At 50.1% G+C, this 19,629-nt stretch overlaps 1 protein-coding gene across 1 annotated transcript in view; it reads left to right on the top strand.

The window, feature by feature from the left end:
• The window catches only part of CAPN9 (calpain 9), a 51,207-nt gene that overhangs the window by 17,009 nt on the left and 14,569 nt on the right, over positions 1 to 19,629 (top strand). The window contains 9 exon segments of the mRNA XM_061190460.1: positions 2,511 to 2,536; positions 2,539 to 2,678; positions 3,593 to 3,676; positions 5,804 to 5,889; positions 12,434 to 12,594; positions 13,817 to 13,974; positions 14,139 to 14,347; positions 17,905 to 17,941; positions 19,114 to 19,194. Of these exon segments, the coding sequence (XP_061046443.1) occupies positions 2,511 to 2,536; positions 2,539 to 2,678; positions 3,593 to 3,676; positions 5,804 to 5,889; positions 12,434 to 12,594; positions 13,817 to 13,974; positions 14,139 to 14,347; positions 17,905 to 17,941; positions 19,114 to 19,194 (982 nt within the window).

Below are 19,629 nucleotides of genomic sequence, written 5' to 3'. Positions count from 1 at the left end.
CTGGAAATGAGTGCAGTCTGTGAGATTGAAAGCCAGAGAGATTGGGACTTCCCTGGTGGTCCAGTAGTTAAGACTCTGTGCTTCCTAATACAGGGGGCGAGGGTTCCATCCCTGGTCGGGGAACTAAGATCCCACATGCCGTGTGGCAAAAAAAAAAGAAAGAAAGAACGACAGAAAGATTGTACACAAGCACTGTACACTAGCTGGTAAAGTTGTTTCTCATGGGGTACAGGACAACAATTCTGATACCATTATACATATCTACTGAATTGAACAATTAAGTAAATGGGTGGCAGATGGTGGAAGCCAGGTTTCTCATTGTTGGAGTGAGAGGTTACAAAGAAGCCTGGTGGAGGAGGCTAGAATGATATAAGTGGTAGTGGGTCAGAGTTGGGGACATCAGTATGAACTCAGGTTTAGTTGAATAGAGATGGTTACACATTGATGAGTATATGCGTCACTCATGGGTTAGTACACAGGTATTATTTCCTTGTTTATCAGCTGAGAGGGCCTAGAAGCAACGACAATCCCATAGCAACAAGCACTCCTACTTCTCATGTCTTGGTTTCTAACACCATTCTCCAATCAAAGGAACCAGGGCTCCTTGGAGATAAGGCTGATTGTAGAACTGGGGCAAGAAATACAGAAGAGGAGCCTAGAGTATCTTGCAGTGTCAGGAAGTGAATGTGTGTGTATGCTTTAAACATACACACACACACACACACACTGATGGAGTTATGTCAAAGGGACACAGGAGCCAACTGAAGGAGCCGAAAGTAGCCAAAGCTGGAAAAATTAGAGCAACAAAATAAGTAAAATGGTATTGGATTATAAATCAAAGTATAAAATTAATATTCATGAGTCCATACTGATGTAAATAAATCATTGAGTAAATAAATGGGGGAGAAGAGACAAATCTGCCACATAGAAGAATTCCGGGGAATTTATGTAGACTCTCTGCCCTCAAGAAGGTGGAGCATGACCCCCACTCCTAAGTCCTTCCGAAGAGGACAGTAATGGGGGGTGGGGGGAGAGTAAGTTCACAGAGGAGAAACATGACAGACAGGAGACCTCAGCCCATGATCAAGGCGACATCAACAGTGACAAGTCATGAAGACATGATGTATGCTTGATACGACGTGATGAGAACGGTACTTCACCCCAGTGGTCTTCTTCCCCCAAACCTGTCACCCCAGTCTACGCACGAGAAAACCAGCAGACAGATCCCAACTGAGGAACGTTCTACAGAACACTGGCAGTGCCTCAAAACTGCCCAGGTCATCAAAAACAAGGACAGCCTGAGCAACTGTCACGGGCCAGAGGACCCAAGGAGACTTGACTAAGTGTGATGATGTGGGATCCCGCATGGGATCTTCCAACAGAAAAAGCACGTTAGGTGAAAACTAAGGAGATGTGAATGTGGTATGAACTTTAATAACAATGACGTACTGGTTCAGTCCCTGTAACAAATGCACCACACCGATGTAAGATGTTAATGTACAACCGCATTAATCAAAGAGATGAAGAGAGAAAAGCGGCTGGGACTACATGGGTCCAGAAAGCAAGAGAAACGCCTCCATCTCCCTCTCGGTCTCATACAACTAACAGCTTCATGCTCAGGCCCCATTCCACGTGAGGGGAGAGAAGGAGGCTCATTTAAACCTCACAGCAGCCCGAGGAGGAAGAGTGCAACCCCATTTCGAAAATTAGGAAACTGAAGCGCTGAGTGAGTTGGTCCAGCATCCCTCAGCTGGTAAGTGGGGGAACTGGCACTTGGACCTGCAGTCTGTTGGGGACCAGGGTTCTTGGCCTCCTTAATCAATAGAAATTGATCAGAGGCCAGACAGGAAAGTCAGGCAAGGCTTTAGGGGGGCCCTGCTGCAGCAGGGGGGGAGCGAGATCAAGCAACATGCCCCCTTGCTTGCTTTTCCCTGGGGGATGGGGCGGGAGCTTGTTCCTTATACGGGGTGCGTCCAGGGGTCGGGCCGGAGGGGTGGCTTAGGTGTTTTGCCCACCCCTTAGGTGGTGTTGCGTGCAGGGGGCGTGCGCAGTACCCTGCTTTTGCTCGCGGCTCTTCAAAAGTGGCAGTTGGGTATTTCTCTTGGTCTCGTTTGTCCAGAATTTGTCTCAACTGCGCATGCACGTGGTTATTTTTAGCCCCATACAGTTTCTTTGTATTTTGTTGCTCAAGGAGAGGTGTGTCCAGGTGCCAGCACGGCAGCCTTGCAGCCAAGGGTCCCAGGTCCCAGCCAAGGGTCCCAGGTCCCCGCCTGTCTCCTTACCACCACACCCACTGCCTCTCTCACAGAGTTCTCAGCATCTCTGGTTTCCTCAGAGCTCCAAGTAAACCCCATCCCTGCTTTCCACCTTCTTCCACATCCCCAGCCGGGGCGAGCCCCGGGAGGTGGTTCTTGGTTAGAAAAGGTAGAAAAACTCTGGCTGAGGGGCGCCACCTGGTGGCGGTCCTTGTTCCCTGCAGCCGTTGCCAGGCTGTCTTGCCTCCCTCACAGGCTGAACGGGAGCTTCGAGGCTCTGAAGAGGGCAGCGCCATCGAGGCCATGGAGGACTTCACCGGGGGCGTGGCAGAGACCTTTACAACCAAGGAGGCTCCCGGGAACTTCTATGAGATTCTAGACAAGGCCTTGAAGAGGGGCTCTCTGGTGGGCTGCTCCATTGACGTAAGTCTCTGGCTGGCCGCATCCCAGGCACTGTTCTAGGCTCAGATGCCGGGCTGCCCACGGAAGAGGCATACCTTGCAGGGGGGCGGGGGCAATGCTTATTTATTTTAATTAAAACAAACGTTTGTGTTTAATGGTTTTCGAGTTGCAGAGGTAAGACGCCCTTGCTGTATCAGGTGGAAGAATCCTGAGATGATGGACAGGGCAAAACTCTGTCTCCCTCCCCCGTCCACGCCGGGACGCCTGTCGGGTACCCATCACGCCTCTGTCCTCGCTCGTGCAACAGGCACGCGCGTATATGCACAGACTCGGGGGCGGTGTTTACTGAATGGAATCTTACTACACACTTTCCTGAAACTTGTCTCTTTCCCTTCATAGATCGTGAAAAAATATATCCGTGGATAGAAACAGAACAGCATTTTTTCTAATTTCTTTATGCATACAAATACACGCATGTAATTTTACCTCATCTATTTTTTGAAGCCTATTCAACTTTTCAACTTCCTCTTGGATTAACCTGGGGAATTTATCCTTTGCTAGTAAATTTCCTCTACTTTTTCAAGTTTGTGACATAGAATTGCATGTCATATGGTTATATGCTTCTTACTGCCTCTTTGGTGTCTGTTCCTTGCCATTGCTACATGGTGGGAAAGGTCAAGTTTTTCTGTTTGGGGGCAAGAATGTAAACTCTTCGGTGAAGTCCAAGCAGAGAATGAGGGACCTCCACCCTGGGAAGAGGCCGGGAATTGCTGTATGTCACTGCTAACCACTTAGGGGGGTTCCCGTGTACCCATTTTATATGCCCACTCACAGGGCCCTCACCTGACGGGGCTGGAGGAACTGGGCCAGACACGGAGCTGTGTCTGGCCGGCTGGGGAAAGTTTGACGTAGATACTGCTCCTTTCCTGTTTTAGATCAGAAATGCTGCAGAATCTGAAGCCCGGACACCTTTTGGTCTCATTAGGGGTCATGCCTACACAGTGACGGGCATTGACCAGGTAGGCGACAGGGACCCCTGTTGACAGGGTATGGGGACAGACTTCGTAAACCTATATAACGCATTGCAGTTTAAACTGCACTTTCGGACATGACAGAGGATGTCTCATCCAAAGAAGAAAGGCTGGAATTCAAAACAGCAAACGGGAGAGAGAGAGAGAGAGAGAGAGAGACCTGTGAGGCCGGCACAGTATAAACTTGGTCAGCAGCTGCGAGACCCTGGTCTTTGTTTTTTCTGTTCTTTTCTTCCCTGATTCTACATCAGTCCTGTCATAGTCAGGGTTCCCCAGAGAAACAGCACCCATAGGCTAAATCTGTATATGAAGAGACTTAGTAGTCGGAATTGCTCACCTGGTTATAGAGGCTGAGAAGCCCTGCTATCCACAAGCTAGAGCCAGTGGTGTAGTTCCAGTCTAAGCCCAAGAGCCTAAGAACAAGGAGAACCAGTAAGTCCCAGCCCAAGAGCAGAAAAGGACCAAAGTCCCAGCTCAGCAGTCAGGCAGAGAGGGCACATTCTCCCTTCCTTTGCCTTTTTGTTCTTTTTGGACCTTCACCTGATGAGATGGGGCCCACGCACAATGGGGAAGGCCATCTGCTGTACTCAGTCTACCTTTTCAGAGGCTCATCTCATCCAGAAACACCCTCACAGACACACCCAGAATAATGCATAACCAAACATCTAGGCACGCCATGGCCCAGTCAAGTTGACGCATAAAATTAACCATCACAAGTCCTATTCTCTGCAGCTGTAGTTCAGGGTGGAACTAATCCCCAGGGCGGGGAGGGGGGGCACCCAGACCCCTACATGGCACCACTGTGACTTCTGGCGAGTACTTTGTTTGGAGGAGTGCACGGGAAAGAGGAGGGGAGAAAGTGAGATGAGAGAGGAATATGAGAAGCAGAGGGGGGCGCCCTTGCAGGGTCAAGTTCAGTGAAGTCCAAAGGGTTTCCCTCCGTGCCCCACTTGGGTGAATCTCAAACCCAGTCGGTAGGGGACCCGGGCACCTCCGGTCTCCTCCAGTGGCTGCCATGCTCCAAATGAGTGGGGAGCACACGGGGTGCAGAGGGAGCCTGTCCCTGCCCCTCAGCGGGCGGCGTGAGCAACGTGCCCAAGCGGGAGATGCAGCTGGACTCTTTGGAGAGTTGGCTCCCTCCGCCCCCCTCCCTGTCCACACACGCCTTCCAGCCACTCACTTGAGCAGGCCTGTGATTCCTGACGTCAGATCTTCTAAATGTTATTCCCAGCGATGGCAGAAACCTTCCCATCGTATGACACTCTGTTCAATTGCGTTTGCTTCCTCTCCACCTGTAAGGAATTCACCTCCCCACCCATTTCAATGAATGAACCTCTTTCATGGCAAACTTGGACTCTGGAGAGGTCATACTAACTTAAATAATTTTGCCCCTAAAAAGAGAAAATTGATGCCAAAGGTATGAGGATAAAGCGTTCTGAGAACTGAAATTCCTGGATCATTGATGAATCGAAGTCTTTTACTCTCACCCTTCCAACCCCAAAACCTCTCTATGCATTGGCGCTCTTTCCTGCTCTGGGCAGAGCCTGAGGGCTGAGTCCTCTTTCTGTACTGGCTCAAGGGCTCTCAGTGTGGCAGCAGAGACCCTCATGTGACACCTGAAAGGGGTAGAAGATCGGATTTAGGAGACTTTTAGAAGTGGGTTTTTGTTTATTGCGGTTGTTTAAACTCCCAGCATGTGCTTATATTCTGATCATCTGGGAGTCAGATGCTAAGGATGAAGAAAACTCAGTGTCAGACCCACTGACTGCTGGATGCTGAAGATACACGATAAATAAGACTTGGCCTCTGCCTCTGGGGGGTTCCAGTCTAGAGAGAAAACTCACTCATTTGAAGATTCCTGTGGACTCGCTTCTTGTTAATTACAATTCCACTTTGTTTCCCAGATGCGACATCACCATTCTGGGGTGATTAATATAACATCGCCTTCAATAGGAATTAGGAAATTTGAGGGCTAGCTAACAACTGATGAGTTTTGACATGTCCTTAGGGTGTCAACAGGCTTTCAGAAAAGCCAGCCTCAGCTGGAGAGAACCCACCCTGGAGCTCACAGATGGATTTAGCATCTCACATTTCTCTGACGCTTTTCCCTTTTAGGTAAACTTCCGAGGCCAGAAACTAGAGCTCATCAGAGTCTGGAACCCTTGGGGCCAAGTTGAGTGGACCGGGTCCTGGAGCGACAGGTCAGCCCCCGCCCCATCCTTCTGACCGATCCCCACCTTCCTACAGCTCACGGGGTACGAGGCCAGGGCTGGCTTGTGCACGTGTGAAGAGGGAGCAGCCTGACTACAGTTCTCTCCTGGCTCCTGTTCAGGGAGGGTCCTGTCCCGCTTCTGGACCTTACTTCTGCCCTCGGGCCCTCCATGCTCTCAAACTTGAAGACTCACGGTGCCCTTTACCTTTCACATAATTGTATTATGTCAGTGACTGTATTACCTCCCATGGGAACTTTATATCCCATGATATGGTGAAGGCTTCATCCCAGTGATGAAGAGCTCCTGTGTGTGTGTGTGTGTCTGTGTGTGTCTGTGTGTGTCTGTGTGTGTGTGTGTGTGTGTGTGTTGGGTACAGGTGGCGTGGCAATGAGTACTTCAGGTGTGAGAATCCCTGAAACATTGCCAAGCAGGTCGCTAAAGTGTTCTCTCCCATGGTCACTGACCATTGGCCACAGGCCCGGTGGCCCACAGTGAGACAGAGGAAGTGGAGCAGGAAATTCATCCATCACAGAGCAGCCACCTGGGCTATTTATACGGCCCCCGATTATAAAGAAAGGGCTGCCTGTCTTGTATGTGTCCCCTCCTCGTTCCCCGGGAAACAGCCTAGATGACTGGGATGGGGGGGTGTTCTGGCTCAGGCAGGGCCCCCTAACCCGTCCCCACTCCTGCCCACCCACGGCTTGGGGGACTCCAGGGAGCCTGGTAGCGAGTCTAGAGCTTCAGCAAAACTGAGCGGTGTTTGTCCTCGGCTCCCACAGAGGCATCCCCCCCCCCCGCCCCGCCCGTCGGTGTGCTGGAGGCTTCATTAAGCAGACCTCCGGGCCTGCCTGTCAGCCCCATCGCTGGGCTTGTGCCACCATCCCTGCCGTCCGCTGGGCTTCTGCCTCCTCAGACCCATCAAAGGAGGGAAGAGACCAGCCTCCCTCTCCAGTCGGAAATGGAGAGAAAGAGATAAACCCACATTAATGAGACTGCTTCCTACGGTGAATAGATTTTGAGTCTCTCGGTTCAGGGAACGCCGTGTGTAAAAGGGCCAAACCCTTTTTCCCCGTCCTGGGAAACACGCAGAGGGAGAAATAAAGGAAGTGCATTTTCACTGGCTCGAGGCTGGACACAAGCTTGCCACTCGGCCTCGGGGTGATGGGGGGCTGGTCCACAAGCTGATCCCTGACCCTGACCCTGACCCTGTCCCTGCTGTGAGAACAGGGCTGAAAGGGCTGCTCACTCCCCCAGGCCCATGAGGTATCTGGGGAGGACCACTTAAAAGATATTGGCCCTGGGTACTGCTGTCCCCCGGACTGGAGAGTTGTTCTACCTGAGTCCTCCCCGCCCCCATCCAAGACAAGGTCTACAGGGTGTAGGTGAGGTAGACACACCACTTACAGCACCGCAGTGGTGGTGACTCAGTTTGAACTATTTAGAGGTGGTCATGGGGGTCACAGAAACTCCGTGGACCTGGAGGTGGAACTCCTGAGTCTGCAGGACAATGGGCGCTGTGCACCTGAGCCTTCTTGCCCATAGGTGGGCACGTCTACCTGGCAGAAGCTCACCTGGCTTCCTAGCACAGTCTTGTAAAGAAGCTACTTGGGGGCTTCCCTGGTGGCACAGTGGTTGAGAATCTGCCTGCCAATGCAGGGGACACGGGTTCGAGCCCTGGCCTGGGAAGATCCCACGTGCCGCGAAGCAACTAGACCCGTGAGCCACAACTACTGAGCCTGCGCGTCTGGAGCCTGTGCTCCGCAACAAGAGAGGCCGTGATAGTGAGAGGCCCGCGCACCGCGATGAAGAGTGGCCCCCGCTCGCCGCAACTAGAGAAAGCCCTCACACAGAAACGAAGACCCAATGCAGCCATAAATAAATAAATAAATAATTAAAATTTTTTTAAAAAAGAAGCTGCTTGGTATGTTTAATGTCAAGCACGGGTGAACGTGAGGTATTATCACCGCTCTTCAAAGTGTCAGCTTGTAGACCGAGAGGAGAGGTAGAGGGAGTGCTCCAGGCCCCACCTCTCAGCCCGCTGTGGCTTCTCGTTGGGCTCCTTCTGCTGCCCTGTTCATGTTCAACTCCCTGTGATGGCCCCAGGAGAATCTTCCGTGGAGGAGGGGCCAGTGGTCCTGAGGGCCTTTTTGCATCAGCTGCGCTTGGAGATGTACTTTCCCACCAGCCTCTCCACCCCCCGGCACATTTCCAGGGCCCCGATCAGGATCAATTCCCCACGTAATGTGGACCCTGGTTCCTAGGGAGGGGCAGGTCCCACCCCAAGGCCAGTGTCGTTCCCATGGCTGTCCGTGACCTTGTACCTAACGCTGGCTTTGTTCACCCCTGGTTTTTCCGAGTGGCATTCCGTTGGCCCAGCCGAGCAAAAGCGCCTGTGTCACGCTGCTCTGGACGATGGGGAGGTCTGGTACGGTGCTTGTCTCTGTTTTCCTTTCCGTATTAACTCCATCACAGGTGTGGAGCGTGTCTCAGTGCCCTTAGGTGTAAGAAACGCTGCTTTTTCTCTTCTATTTTCTTTTATTTTATTGGTAAATCAAATCCATTTGTCTCAAAACCCAGGTTGGCAGAGAATGTAATGTCACGTTTGGGGGACTCACCCTATCTACAGGTTTAAGAGGCCCAGGGGATTTAGTGCGATCCAGAAAACATGGGGCTGAGCCTCTGGTCTCCGGCCCAACCTCCTTCCTCTGAGCACTCCATCATCCCCGCTTGCACGTGAATTCGAAGACAAGCAGCCCTGACGCTCACAGGTACACTCCCGCCGTGCCCAGCTTGGTCACAGGGACCCTTGAAAGCTTCTACCTGAGAGCATCTAAAAATACAGACCTAAGTGGGAAGGAAACATTCCTAACCTGGACTTTCCACAGGGCTGAATCTCTGTTTAACTGAACACTTTAATGGGCCTTCATCTCTGGAGGCTTTTTTCAATCTTATTTCTTCCCGTCGGGTCCAGAAAGAGTTGGTGCATCCAGCCCTGCAAGACCACAAATTCTTTTTTTTTTTTTTTTTAAGAAATACATACTTTTTAAATTTTTTTATTTTTGGCTGCGTCGGGTCTTAATTGCAGCATGAGGGATCTTTCGTTGTGGCACGCGGGCTCTTCTGTGGCACGTGGGCTTAGTTGCCCCACGGCACGTGGAATCGTAGTTCCCCAGCCAGGGATCAAACCCGCTTCCCCTGCGTTGGAAAGCGGATTCTTTTTTTTTTTTTTTTTTCAAATTTGATCTTATATTTTAGCATTAAACTGACATCTCCATGTCAAAAGCATCAGGATTATATAGATCTGCTGCAAGGCACTAACCAAAAAGCATTCATAAAATTATATATCTTACCCCTAACACACACGCACACACACATACACCCACACACACTTTGTCAATCTCTTTTTAATTGTCTTGACTTAATAATACTGCCTATCCAAATAGAGCTCATTACACCGTACATTAGAACTTCAGGGTGTCTGTTAAAATACCATCTTAAAAAAACCACACAGTATAATATTGAAAACAATTCTCTTGGAATAAAAATGATTTTTTAGAGAATGAACTTAACAAACTCTTTCTTTAACCTGAGGAGAAAGTATAGATAAAGAGAAATAATCTTTACATATATGAATATTCATTGTCGTCTATTTTATCTAGACATAGATAGCCAAGCAATTAGGTGATTCTAAGAGAGTATAAGTGAATAATTTCAAAGAAGACAGTTTTGGTATTTCAGAATATAGAACTCTGAAGTAATACAACCAATAGAGGACACCTAGTGGTCTTTAGCAGAAACAATATTTGCCCGAAAAAAATGGAAGGCGGATTCTTAGCCACTGGACCGCCAGGGAAGTCCCAAGGCCACAATTTCTGGATTTCTAGCTCTCTTCCCTTTCACGTGCTCAAATCAGTCCATTCTAGCCTGAACTCATCTCTTTTTTTTATAACACCTTATTAAATACAACATGCAAAAGCTAGCACACAGTAATTAATATTCCAGTTTCTTCCCTTCTTTTCCCCTCGAGCGCAGCGTCAGTGGGCATTTGTTCTGGCTTCAGTATATTTACATATTTTACAGACAACAACTGTGGCAAGTATTTTTCCTCTTAATAACATGGATATCTATTTTCCAGCTCCAGTATTCCCTTGCATCCTCCTGCCCAAATGCTAAGCTGGCATCACATATTTTAGATTACCTTATGGTGGTTCCACACTTCCAGGCACCAGTGACTCCAGATAACACCAGCTGCCATAACAAATAGACTCAAAATGTATAGACTCAAACGCAATCAAGTGTATTTCTCACTCATTGTAACCGTCCAGGAAGACATTCCTATTCTGTGGGTGGCTCTCTCCATGCAGCGATTAGGGACTCAAGCTCCATCCTTCGTGTGGCTCTACCATCCCCTGGCATGACACAGTCACCTGCAGGAAGCCAGCAGAAGGGGAAAAAAAAAAAAACCTTTGGAGAAGATATCCCCAATTCCTAAAAGCCTTGACCCAGAATTAAGACACACCACCGTTTTCATCCTCCGCTAGCTGGAAGGCCCCGCCTGGTGAATGAGCTTGGTGTCCTGCTAGCTATCTGTCTCAGGATCCATGAGTTCATAAGTAGAAGAAGTTTGTGGAAAACATACAAGGTGTTTGAGAGATTGACAAGCTGTTGAATTGGACATTAGACACACATTGACCTTGAATTTTGAGTACTGTGCAGGGTTAATGAGTTACATGAAGAGAGCAAACCAGAAGAAAGGTGGGGTCTGGAATTCGGATTCTCCCACGAATTGCCAAACATGAGCGGGAGGTGGGAACAGAGTTTGAGAGGCTACCTGAAGTCAAGCTAGTGGAGGGAAAGTCAGGCCCAGAAGGAAGGAGAAACAGGGCAGAGGAAATGAGGAAACCCACAGGGAGAGACCCAGCCCTGCACCACGACTGCCCTTCCAAAAGGAGCTGCGCCCGACACCCGGGGCTGAAACTGGCCCGGGCAGTGCGTGGCATTAAAACTGTCAGCAATCTGAATCTGGAGCCTTTCCTCTGGGAACCTTGACATTAAAGCCTTTCCAATCTCTTTCCACTTTTATCTTTCACCTCTCCTCCTCCCAGCACATACTCCCAAAACTTTCCCCTCTCTCATTTATGAACTCCTCTCTGTCACTGAATCATTTTCGTTCGCAATACAGTGCTGTCATTTCGCCTACTTCAAAGGAAAAATGTTTCTCCTGACCCACTGAAACCACCAAGCCTTTTCTCTCCTCTTCGCTACGCAAAACTCACCAGTTCCTCTCCACCCTCCCTATCCTGACGACCCTCAACTGTGGCATGTGCTCCACCATCCACTGAACCTGCCCTTGCCAAGGACACCCCGGACTCTCACTTTGCTAAATCTGATCGACTTCGTCCGTCAGCAGCATTTGACATAGTTGCCGTGGTGCTCCCTGGATCCCAGGTTCTACCTGGGCTGTTTCTCAGTGTCCCGTCCCGGTCCCTCCCCAGCCCCCTAACCTGTTAGCATTGAAGGGCTCCAGGGCTCAGTCCATGGACCCCCTCCTCGCTATCTGCTCCCCGTATTTAGGGCATCTCATCCTGTCTCAGGAGTTTAAAGACTGTCTTCGCACTGATAACTCCCAGTTCCTTTCCCCGGAATTCCAGATCCACATCCTCACCTGCCCGCTAAATCTCCCCTTGAACGTCTAAACGACAGCTCAGTTAACATCTCCCAAACTTGCTTCAACACCCCCCGTTTCTCTCCTTCCAGTTGCTCAAACCAAAACCTTGATTCCTCTCCTTCTCTCCTTCCCCACATCCATTCCGTCAGCAGGTCCTGTAAGATCTACCTTCAGAATGTGTCTCAAATCTGATCTCCGCTCACCACCTCCCTCCTACCAGCCTGGACCGACCACCCTCATCTCTTCCCTGGACGATGGCACTAACTTCCTAGCTGGTGGCGTCTATGCCCCTGAAGTCTGTTCTCAACACAGCAGCCCCGGGTCCCATCCCTCCTCCGTGTAACACCTTCCAGGGGCTCTCCATCTTGTCCGAGTCAAAAGCCTTATGGTGACCAACCTGACCCACCGTTATCCTTGGATCTTATCATTTGCTGACACCGTGGGCCACCTCATTGGCCTTCCTGGTGTTCCGTGAGCACATGAGGAAGGTATCTGTGTCAGGACCTTGCTCCCTACCTGCCTGGAGCTCACAGAGAGCCACTTTTCCCGTCCCCCATGCCTCAGGCCTCCACACCTGATCAGAGAGGCCTCCCTGTTTAAAATAGCCCCAGACCCGCAGTCTCACCCCTCACCCTAGTCTAACTTCCTTGCAGCACTTACATATAATCAACCTGTATTTTTGCCCGTTTAAACTTTTTTCGCCTCTACTTTTTGGTGTGCATTTTCCATCTTCTCACACCTGAGGTCTCCCTGCTCCTTGAGGAAGCAGCCGGCCCTTGTAGCTGTTTGTTAGAAGAGTGAACGAACGGATAGACCACGTCATAACCATCACCCCCCACGTGCTGCATCTCCCCTTGGTTGCAGGATGGCATTCATAGACTTCCAGGCCCACTTTGACAAAGTAGAGGCCTGCAACCTCACTCCTGACGCCCTGGAGGGGGATGCTGTCCACAAGTGGGAGGTGGCGGTCCCTCAGGGAATCTGGGTGCGGGGCGCCACAGCTGGCGGCTGCCGCAGCTTCCTGGGTAGGTAGCCCGCCTGTCACTCTCTCTGTCATTCCCAGGTGTCCAGTCCACTTGCTGGACATTGGTGGGTCAGGGCCAGGACCCTCGGGAAAGAGTAGAGGTCGACAGCAGGATTTCAGGGGTGACCAGGAAAAGAGGGCTACAAAGACTGAACAGGAAGTTAGGTAAGAATTGCTCAGGGAAACGCCCATGTTTTACCACTTAAGTTATTTTCTGTTATAAGTAATAGAAAGCACAGCTCACACTGGTTTATCAATAAAAAGGATGTATCGTCCTCCATAATTGGAAAGTTCAGAGGAGACGGAGGGCATCAGGCCTGGTTCTATCAGCCCGTTTGTTTGCGATACTCTGTCCTGCCCTCTTCCCTCTGTTGACTTCTTCCTCTGTCTGGTTTTCTTTATAGTCAGAGGAGGGCTGCCAGCAGCATCCTGGCCTCTCACTCACACGCACGGCAAGAGCTCCTAATGGTCATTCCACAAAAGGCCTCAATGTCCCTCTAATTGGGAGCTGCTGAGATTGCCTGGTGAATGCTACGGCTGATGGGCTTTGTTCCAATTCTCCGTGGCAAGAGGGACTAGCACAGATTACCCAGCGCTCACGCTTGGAGCTGGGGGTGAGGTCCATCCTGTTCAAATTGTGCAACCACTAAGCGGATGCTGGGGGACGACCACAAGGGCACCGCACTCTCCCTTAAACGCCAAGTGGAAAAATAAGATAGTGCACACTGTAGCCGACTAGCCCCAGAAGAATGTCTTTAAAACGCTGTGTGGGAAGTGGTTGGAAAGAGGGTGGAAATGGAAGAGGGGACACTGCGTTCTCACAGGAGATTACAGAAAGGAGGGCAAGAGGAGGTCGGGACAGAAAGGGAAGAACTGTTTTCTCAGGTTTGGGAGGATGTGGTAGGGGTGCATGTGTGTGTATGTGTCCTTTGTGGGGTTTTTTCCTACATTTATTTATTTGGTTGCATCAGGTCTTAGTTGTGGCGCGTGGGCTTCTCTCTAGTTGTGGAGCGCAGGCTCAGTAGTTGCAGCACACGGGCTTAGCTGCTCCGCGGCATGTGGGATCTTAGCTCCCCGACCAGAGATCAAACCCAAGTCCCCTGCATTGGAAGGCAGATGCTTAACCACTGGACCACCAGAGAAGTCCCTCCTTTGTGTTTTTTGTTGTTCTTGTTTGTTTTTTTTTAAGGAAGGGAAAATAATCTTCCTCCTTCAAATGGCAGATACCTTTTGGACCAATCCACAAATAAAATTGTCCCTGACTGAGAAAGATGAGGGGCAGGAGAAATGTACTTTCCTTGTAGCCCTGATGCAGAAAGATCGAAGAAAACTCAAGAGGTTTGGTGCCAGCATGCTGACCATCAGTTATTCCATTTACCAGGTGGGCGGGGGCCATTCTTCTCTTCAGAGTCACCATCTGAGTTCTAGACTCAGTTCCTCCTTGGCTTCACGCCTGAGATTCAATGGCCTGTCCCCACACTGTATCCAAACAGCCAGGACCAACAGCCCTCCCTAGAGAAACCACCCCATTACTCCTCACTGCAGTGCCCCGGCCAAGACGGACACCTGAACAAAGACTTCTTCAGACACCATGCCTCCCAGGCCAGAAGCAAGATGTTCATCAACCTGAGAGAAGTCTCTGACCAGTTCTCGCTGCCCCCTGGGGAGTACATTGTGATTCCCAGCACTTTCGAGCCCCATCAGGCAGCCGATTTCTGCCTGCAGATCTTCTCGGAGGAGAAAGCCATTACTTGGTGAGTCACAGGTTCAAGAATCCCTCTCCATTTTGTGGTTCATTTCCAGAGAAGTCACCATTCTTCCCTTTCCTATGACCTCCCTGGGAACCCAAGCAGGGGGCGTTCCTTATCCATTTGCAAAGCAAGATGCATGTCCATTTTAGTCCCACTCCTCCCCTCCCTCAAACAAACTGTTAAAAAATTGCTTCCCCCAAATGCTCCCAGAAGCACGCTCACAAGACCCTCCTGGCTGGAGCCCTTCATTTTCCAGACCCTTTAGCCAAGAAGCTCCTGGAATGGGAGCCACATTGAGGGATGAGAAATTCATTTCTGTGCACGATGAAGGCATGGCTCTTGCAAGTTTGAAGAATGTCACTTTCTTTTAGCTCCAGTTTAAATAAATGTTAGCAAGTTGTTTTGAGCTGGTCTCATCCTATTGATGTGATGCTATGGGCGGAATGCCTGAGGCACAACCTGGACCTGTACTATTTGAGGCGAGACCCCCGCAGACATTTCCCCAACCAGAGCCAATGTTGTGGCTGGACCAGCCCTTGTGGTTCTTATTATGACTGCAAGACACCTCAGCAATAGCCATCAGGGAACTTTGAAAAATAAATGTATTATTCACTGGTCCTGGAGGGTACCTGGCCCTCCTAGGGCCACACAGGGGCAGGGGGTAGGGGAGAGGACCCCAGGGTCTGCTTTTATTGAGGTCAAGGGTGGGGTGCCTAGATTTCGTAGGTTCACCCTTGGTGAGTTTGAAACATAAGAGCTGGAATTAAAGCAGGGGAAGGGAAAGGCAAGTGGCCAGTCAGTTATCTGGTCTACCAGAGCTTTCTAAGAAAAGGGAACTCCAGAGTGGGGCGCTGGCTCTTTGTCCAGCTGTGAAGCTGGCAATGTGTTTATTCCAGATGGATGTCTTTGAAGCAACTGCCTCGGTAATCAAAAGCTTAATGTCAGGGGCTTCCCCAGTGGCGCAGTGGTTAAGAATCCGCCTGCCAATGCAGGGGACACGGGTTCGAGCCCTGCTCCGGGAAGATCCCACATGCCACGGAGCAACTAAGCCCATGCGCCACAACTACTGAGCCTGTGCTCTAGAGCCCGTGAGCCACAACTACCGAGCCCACATGCCACAACTACTGAAGCCCGCACGCCTAGAGCCCGTGCTCTGCAACAAGAGAAGCCACCGCAATGAGAAGCCCACGCACCGCAACAAAGAGTAGCCTCCACTCGCCGCAACTAGAGAAAGCCCACGTGCAGCAACGAAGACCCAATGCAGCCAAAAAATTAATTAATTAATTATTTTAAAAAAAGCTTAATGTCAGGCACTTACATTACAATCAAGAAAGCTAACTGCCTGGCGCTTACACCACACCAGTATGACTGCCATTCTCTATCCCTGACATTCTGCCACCTCTCCTTTTCTGTGTCTTAGCAAAATTATTTTGTATCAGGTACTTCTATGGAAAAAATTTCCCATTACTGCCTGATAGCAATTTTTTGTTCTGTGGCAGAGGGAAAAAGGGGTTCAAGATACAAGACTCCATTTCAAGGGATCACAAGAGAATGGCAAGATCTAGGAATTCTGTATTTAAGTCAGATCAATCCCCAACAAAGGGAGGTTATCCCAACCTGAGATAACAAGGTAGAGACAGCTGTCACTCCGTGGTCTGCTCTGGCTTTATCTGTTGTCTAAGGGGATAGTGTGTGCTGAGAATACAGTCATCCTCGCTATCTGCAGGGGATTGGCTCCAGGACCCGCCATGGATACCAAAACCCTCCCACACTCAAGTCCTGCAGTCAGCGCTCGGCACACGCGCGTTCTGTACCTGTGGGTTCAACCAACCAGGGATTGTAAACATCGTACTATATTTATTGCAAAAAATCTGCCTCTTTTGACCCAAGCAGTTCAAACCTAGGTTGTTCAAGGGTCAACTGCACTCCCAATCAGAAAGTCTGGTTGGGTTTTCCCAAACCAATGCAAGAGTCATGTTTCTTTCTCATCAGCTCAATTGAAGCAATAAAGTCTCTAATTTTTAAAAACTGTGCTGGAGAGCTGTTCTCCAGTCTTCTCCCGTGTACTAGCACAACCTGAGGATGAACGTCCCAGCATCTGTTCACACAAAAGCACCCCATTCGGAATGAGGCAGACTGGTGACTCATGTGGGTGGAAGAGAGAGAAAGTCAGGCTGTTCCAATCCTGCACTTCTTGTTCTCAGTCCCATCGGTGGGGTGAGGTACGAGTCCTCAGCATTGGTGGCTTCTAGGTGGCAAAGCCAACTCCGTACTCCCCCTTGCCCTGAACGAGATACTCGACCTGCTCCGATAATGATCCTAAAAATCAGCTCTGTAGTCAGTAACAGAAGAGCCACACTAAGCTCTTTCCACTGGTTTAGTTCTCATGAGAGGGTTCTGAACAATAAAAGAGCTCTGATAGCTCTGTGGTGGCCCAGGGGGAGAGGAGTAGAGGGAGGCTGCCCGGTGCCATCCTCGTGTTTGCCTGTTTCTGTTCCCTTTGAGCTTCCAGCAGTTTTTTGTTGTTGTTGTTTTTTAATATTTATTTATTTGGCTGCATCCGGTCTTAGTTGTGGCACGCGGGATCTTTCATTGCAGCGTGTGGGTTCTTCGTTGCGGCACGCGGGCTTCTCTAGTTGTGGCGCACGAGCTTAGTTGCCCCGCGGCATATGGGATCTTAGTGGCATGTGGGATCTCAGTTCCCTGGCCAGGGATCGAACCCGCATCCCCCGCATTGGAAGGCGGATTCTTAACCACTGGACCACCAGGGAAGTCCCTCCAGCAGTTTTTATTTGGGAGTGCTTCAGGTTTGAATTTAAAAAGAGTAGATTCTTCCGAATGTTTTCAGTATCAACAGAAGCTGAAGCCTGCTCCAGTGTCACTGCTTTCCAAACACTACAGGTTCCCCTAAGGATGTGAACAGCAAAATAAACATCTTCCCAGTTATCTTTCCTCTTTGCCCAAAAATAAGCATACAACCCAGTACTCCCCTACCTCCAGTGGGAACAAGGGTTACTTCTGCAGGAGGGGCAGCGGCAAATGATGCTGCCCCAGGGCCAGTCTTTTTGGTCCAACTCAACTTGCTCTATAATCTTTTAAAATTCCCTCACGAATAGTTAACCCTCAATAGGTTGAATGACTGTCTCCAATGAGACAGAGTTTATGGGGAGCGTGTCATGAATCCTCTCTGCTTATGGGACCTCAGAGGCTCTGCTATTCTATTGAATGTGTAACACTTCATAAACATCCTTGGTCAAAGCGCATCCAGGAAATAGGGAATGACTGCTGGTTTAGCTTCTTTCACTTCTGGAGGTCCAGGCTTTGCAAGTTCTCTTTGGGTGATGGCTAAGCCGCCTTCTTCTCATTTTCATGCTGGGCAGTCTGAGTGGTGACGGTGGAGGGAGAGCCACATACAGATCTGCAGCCTGGTGAGATGGAATGTCACTGAGAAAGGAGGGCTCCAGTGGGACAGAACCTTCCGTACGTCTGGGCCCTTCAGGGCTGCAGGTTCTAAGGAGTAAGTTAACCCACATTGAGTTGGGTGCTTTCTGTCCCCACAGGGACATGGACGGAACTGTAGACATCGACCTTCCTGAGGTGAGCCTTCTCAGTTGCCTTGGAGGGTGGGACTCAGTGACGTCCTTGAACTCGTCCCTCTAACCATAGCATCATTTAAAACTCTGGAGTTCAAGGAATGGCTATCTGCGATCAGGTAGGTAAGCACCTTGGTTCTAACCTCCTGGAGAACGACTTGTGCCTTCCAAACTCCCCTGGCCCAACAGAACCCGGCATGGTAGTGAGGTAGGTGCTTGCTAGAAAGCTCTGTTTGGGGTGATCTTCTTTTGTGCTACCAACTTACTCTTTTCCCTGAGAAGCAGCTGCTGTTCCCAGAGGAAGCGAAATATCTTAAACATGTACCCAATTTAAGAAAAACAAATGATAGAAAGAAAATAAGAGAGACAGGTACATTCTTTTCAAAAAGATCTCTTTTTCTAGATTCTCGGGGAAACACATTACTTCTTCCCTGCATTGCATGTGGGAGTGACGGGGGGCTGATTTTCTACTTGTCCCGGGGCTGTAAGGTTTCTAAGAGGCGCTGAGGTGTAGCAGGCACCGAGTGGCGGCTTGTTAATGGGGCCCAAAACAGAAGAAGACGAAACACCCAAAACATTGACTGAGCTTTCCATGCTCCAGTTCCTGGGTTCTGTGCTAGCAAGAGTCTCCTGCCCTCAGTGTCAGATGATTAAGCAAGTAATTAGTCCATGAGTGTTGAGTGTTGAGAGTTGAGATATCTAATTAGTCCATGAGTGTTGAGTGTTGAGAGTTGAGATATCTAGTTAGTCCATGAGTGTTGAGTGTTGAGAGTTGAGATATCTAGTTAGTCCATGAGTGTTGAGTGTTGAGAGTTGAGATATCTAATTAGTCCATGAGTGTTGAGTGTTGAGATATCTAATGAGTGTTGAGATAGAGGAGCTGCAGGGACCCTAACGCAGTCGGGGGTCAGGCCACCTTTAGGCAAGGAGGCTTAAGAGTCCCACTAACAAAGTCCTTCCAGACACTCCGAAAAAAGCTTCACGAGGAATGGAGACCGTAATGCCACAGGCAGCAGCCAGTTCAGAGCTCAACTACAGAGCGCACGGCATCATGTGGCTGGGAGGTCCCGGCTTCTCCCATGGGGCGACACCACCTCCAGCCTGGGGCTCTTCTGTCCTGCCATTTCAAGTTTCCTTTCTGTGGGTTCAGTGCAAGTTCCTCTGGTTAATTTTCAGCCACCAAAGCCGACTCCGCCTGGCCAGGAGACAGAGGAGGAACGGCAGCTCCGGACCCTATTTAAACAAGTCGCTGGTGAGGTAGGCTGCCCTGGATCCCCTGCAGTGCTGAGGGACTCGGCTTCCCCCCTGGGGATGCAGGAAGGTTTTTGTTACACTTCCCAGAGGTTTGGTGCCCGAGGCTTGATGGAGCTGGTTGCAATGTGAGACCAGTCCATACAAGAGGCCCTAAAGACTGCCACCTCCACACCATCTCCCATCCCAGTCTGCGCTGTGGATGAAGGAGTAGCACCCCAAGGAACCTCAGACAAGAAAAGGAAGCCTTCTGTCCACTCTGGCCAGAGGCGGCAGTGTTCAGGGAGGCCGCCATTAGACTGCAGACGCGCACGGGCATTTTGTCCATTAGCGCCAGAGGCGCGGCCAGGCTGGGCACTGGGAAGGAGAGACCGTCTGTGCCCCGCCTGCAGCCCTTCGCACCCTCCATTTCCATCCTCAGCTGCCCAGCTTTATTGCTGA

The sequence above is a fragment of the Eubalaena glacialis genome, chromosome 1 (assembly GCF_028564815.1).
Source record: "Eubalaena glacialis isolate mEubGla1 chromosome 1, mEubGla1.1.hap2.+ XY, whole genome shotgun sequence".
NCBI lineage: Eukaryota > Metazoa > Chordata > Mammalia > Artiodactyla > Balaenidae > Eubalaena > Eubalaena glacialis.
This window is presented reverse-complemented; position numbering and strand designations above follow the sequence as displayed.